Source organism: Pocillopora verrucosa, chromosome 10 (assembly GCF_036669915.1).
Source record: "Pocillopora verrucosa isolate sample1 chromosome 10, ASM3666991v2, whole genome shotgun sequence".
In the NCBI taxonomy this organism is placed as follows: domain Eukaryota; kingdom Metazoa; phylum Cnidaria; class Anthozoa; order Scleractinia; family Pocilloporidae; genus Pocillopora; species Pocillopora verrucosa.
In genome coordinates, this window is record NC_089321.1 from 15,592,262 (window position 1) to 15,599,135 (window position 6,874).

A 6,874-nucleotide genomic window follows, 5' to 3' on the forward strand; every position below is an offset into this window, starting at 1 on the left:
TTATTCCCAAACCAACTTTCTGACAATAACCTGACATGAAAACGATTAATTCACCATGAAAACATTATAACGCATCAAACATTATGATGCGTAAGTGACTTATTGAACCAATTTCAAAATATTGCTGCCGTAACTTTTCCACTTTATATTTATACAATTCTTGACTTTGATAGCTTTTTCCATGGTCCTATTTAGGAATCCATGCATTTTTCAGTCTTCTAAGCATTAAGAAGTGGTACTGGAAATGACCATAAGGAAAGGTTTCTTTTAAGACTTTTTGTCAAAAATTTAGGATTCTGTGACCGAAACCTATAACAAAAATTCCAAGGCTTTGAGAGAAAACCCTTTAAGACAACTGGCTCATTTTTGATGCTTAAACTACTGTTTCAACTTTCCTGATTTCACTTTACTTAAGAGCCCTTCATCAATAATGTTGTGTGCTACTTATAGCGGCCGGAGAAGATCATTTTTGCGCAGAATAAAATCTCTCTCGAATACGTAACCAATACCTCCTTCTGAGAAGATCGGAAAAGAAAACGCAAAAAATATTATAATTAATATGCTTAATTGAAGATTGCCCATTCTTTAATTACACAATAAAAATAACTGATAGAGTATTTTCTTAACTCGTTCTATGTGTTCATCCATTTAAAAGTCTCTAAGGTCTGTTTCCTTCGAGATATTCTCATCCTCTTTCCTACAACAAACGTAAAGAAGAAAAACAATTATAAATAAACAGTTATACCAGGCGCAATATGTAGGCAAATGTGTACTTGTATGTGATCGGCAGAAAGGCGCTTTCTAGATTATATATTTTGCATCTAATTGGGAGAATCAATTGTTACTATTTGAAAGAAACCAAAAAAAAAATGGTATAAAAGTAGCTTTGGCATTCATGGTGACAAAGGATTCCCGCCGACAGTCAGCGACCAGTAAGTCAAAGCCACCTTCACATCTAATTTAGCTTTCATTTATGAAATACCTGTTCTGACCGAGTCTTACCTCTGCTTCAGGGTCAAACTCGAGCCTCACATCATCTCCAATCAGCGTAAACGAAGCCCACTCAGACATTTTTCTCGAGCCGTTTTTTCTCATCCACTTCATGGCTTGATGAAGGGATTCACTGGCACTTTCTCCTTCAACAAGGTGTTTGTAGAACCGATTCATCAGCTGCTCCGTTGCTAAGTCTGGAATGGCCCACAGCGCAGCTAACACCGAGCGAGCACCAGATCCTAAGAACGCACGGGCAATTCCTATCACTCCCTCGGCTGTTATCTCACCTCTTCCACTGTGACAGCAGCTAAGAACCACCAGTTTAGCTCTAACTTTCACTCGCGAGACATCAGCCATCGTCAACATGTAAGCTTCGCGTGGTGGGATAGAATTTTGACTGTTGGGAATAGGAATGGGGGAGAGGGCAATTTCTCCTCTTTGGGCGTTGCCATGGGCAGCAAAATGTATCAGGCTCACTGAACCTATCCGCTCAAGCACCGCCTGCTTCGTTGCTTTCTCTTCTAGCAGAGGCGGAACACGCATCAGTCGTCCAACCATCTCCGCTTCCGCTCTTGCACATGGCAATGACGGCAGCCCATCAACCTTGGGATTGCCTATTATCAAGGCACCAGTGTTGCTGTGATAGCCCTCTGGACTATCTTGAATAATCTTGAGTGTTGTCAAGGAAGGAATGACACGGATCTTATGAGTCTCCGAGAGGAATTCTGCTCCCTCCTTTTCACTCAGTGCAGCGAATGGAACTTTGTACAAACTGCGGTCAGGAACGATGATGACTTCAGGCTCCTCCAGCAAATCATAAACGGGAGCGATAAAAATTTTGTAACACAAAGATAGACTTGAAATGACTTCCTTGTCCTCGTCCTCGTCCTCGTCCTCGTCCTCGTCCTCGTCCTCGTCCTCGTCCTCGTCCTCCTCGACGAGTCGCAATCTTGCTGAGCTCTTTTGTGTGGGGGAGAGAGGTTGCACGTTAATCGTATTTAAAGACCGATCTTCACAATCTTTAGTAGGCAAAATACCAAGACCCCGGAAATTGTCATCCAAAAATTGACTCAAAGACAAATCTTTGGGCAACCCAGCCTGAACTAGATTCTCTTCTACTGATATTCTTCTATGGTGAAGGACTCCACTTGTGTTCAAGATCCACAAATGCAAACGTTGCCGAAAATAAGAAATGTACAGACAAGTACAGTTATTTTTCTTTCTTAAAATGTTCTCAATGCCATACCAAGATTGTGGATTAGCAAAGATATGCGTTTCAACCGAGTACTTCTCTGCCATTAAGTCTGATAGGCCTCTAGCTCGACCCAACTCCTCGACATAGAGAGCATCCCGAGCATTTCCGGTGTCACAGAGCAAAGTACAAAGCAGCTTGTAGGGAAATATTCCTGAGTGCTCCAGCAATAATGTTTTGAACTCATCATTGGCGCCCAAAAAATATCTCAGCTCCTCATACTTTTCAATGCACAGATGAAGACACGATAGAGAGTCTTTGATTTTATTTTGAGATAAATACAAAATGGCGTAGCCTCGAAGGATTTCGAACTCTTGTCTTCCATCTCCAATATCTCTGGATATGTATAAAGCTTTCTTAAAAAATACTTCCGAAGCTTCATAATCACCAACAGTTTTAGACACTGCTCCAAGGTTTGTAAGATGTGCTGCTTTCCCTTTCTTATCACCAATTTCAGTTGTGATGACAAGCCCTTTTTGATGATACTGTTTTGCCTTATCGTATTGGCCAAACAACGTAAACACACACCCTAGGCTTCCATAACATGATGCTTCCCCTTTTCTGTCGCCAATTTCAGTTCTGATGACAAGCGCTTTTTGGAGATACTCTTTAGCCTTGTCGTATTGGCCAAGCGACTTAAACACAACACCTAGGTTTCCATAACATGATGCTTCCCCTTTTCTGTCGCCAATTTCAGTTCTGATGACAAGCGCTTTTTGGTGATACTCTTTAGCCTTGTCGTACTGGCCAAGCGAAGAAAACAAACTACCCAGGTTTCCGTAGGCATTTGCCTCCCCTTTTCTGTGGCCAATTTCAGTTGTGATGACAAGCGCTTTTTGGAGATACTCTTTAGCCTTGTCGTATTGGCCAAGCGACTCAAACATAGCACCTAGGTTTCCATAACATGATGCTTCCCCTTTTCTGTCGCCAATTTCAGTTCTGATGACAACCGCTTTTTGGAGATACTCTTTAGCCTTGTCGTACTGGCCAAGCGAACAAAACACGCTACCTAGGTTTCCGTAGTCAGATGCCTCCCCTTTTCTGTTGCCAATTTCAGTTGTGATGACAAGCGCTTTTTGGAGATACTCTTTAGCCTTGTCGTATTGGCCAAGCGACAGAAACACAGCACCTAGGTTTTCATAACATGATGCTTCCCCTTCTTTGTGGCCAATTTCAGTTGTGATGACAAGCGCTTTTTGGTGATACTCTTTAGCCTTGTCGTATTGGCCAAGCGACTGAAACACAGCACCTAGGTTTCCATAACAGGATGCTTCCTCTCTTTTCTCGCCAATTTCAGTTGTGATGACAAGCGCTTTTTGGTGATACTCTTTAGCCTTGTCGTATTGGCCAAGCGAAGAAAACACAGTACCTAGGGTTTCATAACATGATGCTTCCACTCTTCTGTCGCCAATTTCAGTTGTAATGACAAGCGCTTTTTGGAGATACTCTTTGGCCTTGTCGTATTGGCCAAGCGAATAAAACACAGTACCTAGGTTTCTATAACATAGTGCTTCCCCTTTTCTGTCGCCAATTTCAGTTGTGATGACAAGCGCTTTTTGGAGATACTCTTTAACCTTGTCGTATTGGCCAAGCGAAGAAAACACAGTACCTAGGTTTCCATAACATGATGCTTCCCCTTTTCTGTCGCCAATTTCAGTTGTGATGACAAGCGCCTTTTGGAGATACTCTTTAGCCTTGTCGTATTGGCCAAGCGACAGAAACACAGTACCTAGGTTTCCATAACATGATGCTTCCCCTTCTTTGTCGCCAATTTCAGTTGTGATGACAAGCGCTTTTTGGTGATACTCTTTAGCCTTGTCGTATTGGCCAAGCGACTGAAACACAACACCTAGGTTTCCATAACATGATGCTTCCCTTTTTCTGTCGCCAGTTTCAGTTCTGATGACAAGCGCTTTTTGGTGATACTCCTTAGCCTTGTCGTATTGGTCAAGCGAATAAAATACAGTACCTAGGTTTTCACAACATGATGCTTCCCCTTTTCTGTCGCCAATTTCAGTTCTGATGACAAGCGCTTTTTGGTGATACTCTTTAGCCTTGTCGTATTGGCCAAGCGACGTTAACACAGTACCTAGATTTCCATAACAATATGCTTCCCCTTCTTTGTCGCCAATTTCAGTTCTGATGACAACCGCTTTTTGGAGATACTCTTTAGCCTTGTCGTACTGGCCAAGCGACTGAAACACAGCACCTAGGTTTTCATAACATGATGCTTCCCTTTTTCTGTTGCCAATTTCAGTTGTGATGACAAGCGCTTTTTGGTGATAATCTTTAGCCTTGTCGTATTGGCCAAGCGACAGAAACACAGTACCTAGGTTTTCATAACATGATGCTTCCCCTTCTTTGTCGCCAATTTCAGTTGTGATGACAAGCGCTTTTTGGAGATACTCTTTAGCCTTGTCGTATTGGCCAAGCGAATCAAACACAGCACCTAGGTTTCCGTAGTCAGTTGCCTCCCCTTCTCTGTCGCCAATTTCAGTTCTGATGACAAGTGCTTTTTGGAGATACTCTTTAGCCTTGTCGCATTCCCCGTGCGACTGAAGCAAGACTCCAAGGTTTCCGTAACAGGATGCTTCTCCGCTTCTGTCGCCAATTTCTGTTGTTATGGCAAGGGCCCTCTCAACATATTCCTTCGCTTTTAGGTTTTCACCAAGTTTATAAAGCATAATTCCAGACTCGATGTTTAAGTCAAACAGTTTCCTCCCGTATCTTTCCGCACTTATGTCGTCAGAGATATGACGATAAGCGCTGAAAAGAACGGTATAGATGTCGCTGTAAAATTGTAGCAGTACTGAAACAAATTGGTCTTTGCTGTTTTGATCGGGGCTATTTAGCAAAATCAAACATTCGCTGCATATCTCGATGGCTTTCTGAATGCGATCTGAGTTGAGCAAGAACAGGGCAACAAATAAGGCGATGCTCATGAAAGGTGTCATGGCTTCTGCTGTTAGGTTTCCATTGCAATCCTTTCCTGTGATCAGGGAAACATTATTTTAGTAACACATTACTAAATGAGTCGATAATCTGGATTAATAACGAGTCACTACAAGCAGGAACACACATGTTAAGTTACAAAAACGGGCTGGGTCGATTACACCCGGAAACTATTTGTAACAAGCTGAAAGTGTTAGAATTCACAATATCCCCTTAAAACAGAAAAATAAGTGAAGATAAATAAGTTTGTCTCCTTTCATTTTACTCAAGTTGTGATTTTTGCAGAACATTATATGACTTTAAAGTTTCAGGACAAAGATAAACAAAACTGACAGCATATATCTTAACTTTTGCAATGGGAATTTTTCTTATGCATAGTTTTTATAAACAACATTAATCAACGGGGTAAGTTTTTAAAGAAACTTTGGTGGGGTATTACAAAACTATTTGGCTTTACCAACTGAGTTGACGATGTAAATTGGCCATCATAATGAGTTTCTGAAGGTGACGTTTCGAGCGTTAGCCCTTCATTAGAGCATTTGATAATCTTGAGGAATCAATGATGTTGTGTTGCCAGTATTCCGCAAAGAAACCAGTAAAGAGTGGTCTGCTGTATAAATGTAATGCTTCGTTTTCTATCTGCATTTTTACCGGCCGTCAGAACGTATTTACAATAAAGCGTCTTGGGATCAAGCTACATGCATTCAAGTTTTAAGCTTTCAAGTTTTTAGGCTAACAAGAGAGATAACCTTTTACAACAACTCTTTGGAAGATTTCTTGACATTCCACAATATGACATGGAATATTTGAAAATATTGTGAGGCCTCAGAGGTTTGACGAACTCCGGCTTTGTAGCAAATTCATTTCATTCGGTGGCGATTTTTGCACAACATAACATGGCTTAATAGTCACAGGACATGACGACTAAAAAAAACAAAAAAAAAAAGATTATGGACAAGATCATAAGAAATCAGTCCAGTAACGTTCTGTTCCCCACAGAAAATACATTACCTTTCTTCGTAAACTTTCAGCGTCATACGCGGACTTATCTTCTTACGCAAGACTTTGACGCTTTAACAAGAAGAGGTTAAGTTAATTATTAGTGCAAATTACGACCACTGGAAAACCACGAAATCTTATCCTATGACATCAGCAGCGGAGTAAGTAGATTTGCTTTTTAAAAAAAAATTAATAGTATAATTGTCAAAACCATCATTTTCTGCAGTTTTTATCCAAAAAGTTTGTTATCAAACAGGTCAATGAGTCAATCAAACTATCAAACAGTTAAACAATTTACGCCTCCTTTGTCAGTCTTTTAATGCAAATGTTTTACTTTTCTTTCATAACCTGGATGTTCTTCTTTTATCGGAAATTGTCATTTTTATGATTGATTGGTAATAAGACTTTGTGTCGTCCAGTTCAGTCTGTAATCATACTCGCGATAAACAAATCGGACTCCCGCTGCGCAGTCGTCCGACTTTGACATCAATGGTATGATTACAGACTCTTCTCAGTTCTATTACCGGTACGTATACGTGACCCTCCACAGGGTGTCAGGGAATTAGGTGAACGCACGTACACGGCACGTTATAACACACTCGCACGCTAACGGCATGACACACTTATCGCGCAGATATGCGCATAAGAACAATTGATTTTGAAAAGCAAGTTGTAGCT

At 41.0% G+C, this 6,874-nt stretch overlaps 1 protein-coding gene across 1 annotated transcript; it reads right to left on the reverse strand.

Moving 5' to 3' along the window:
• Window positions 1-479: 479 nt before the first annotated feature.
• LOC136283687 (tetratricopeptide repeat protein 28-like) lies at window positions 480-6,234 on the reverse strand. Its single transcript, XM_066172887.1, has 5 exons — window positions 6,209-6,234; window positions 4,717-5,011; window positions 2,772-4,665; window positions 1,003-2,651; window positions 480-697 (listed from the first exon to the last, which is right to left on the reverse strand). The coding sequence occupies exons 1-5, from the start codon at window positions 6,232-6,234 to the stop codon at window positions 686-688; spliced, it is 3,876 nt and encodes a 1,291-aa protein (XP_066028984.1). The 3' UTR covers window positions 480-685.
• Window positions 6,235-6,874: the final 640 nt, after the last annotated feature.

Excerpts from the sequence above, each read along its gene's own strand:
- LOC136283687 (XM_066172887.1), bottom strand. The coding sequence starts at position 6,234 with ATGACGCTGAAAGTTTACGAAGAAAG. Across the intron at positions 4,666-4,716 it reads TTGGCGACAGAGAAGGGGAG|GACAAGGCTAAAGAGTATCT; the intron begins GCAACTGACTAC and ends CTTGGCCAATAC. Across the intron at positions 2,652-2,771 it reads ATGTTATGGAAGCCTAGGGT|CAGTGTCTAAAACTGTTGGT; the intron begins GTGTGTTTACGT and ends CAAACCTTGGAG.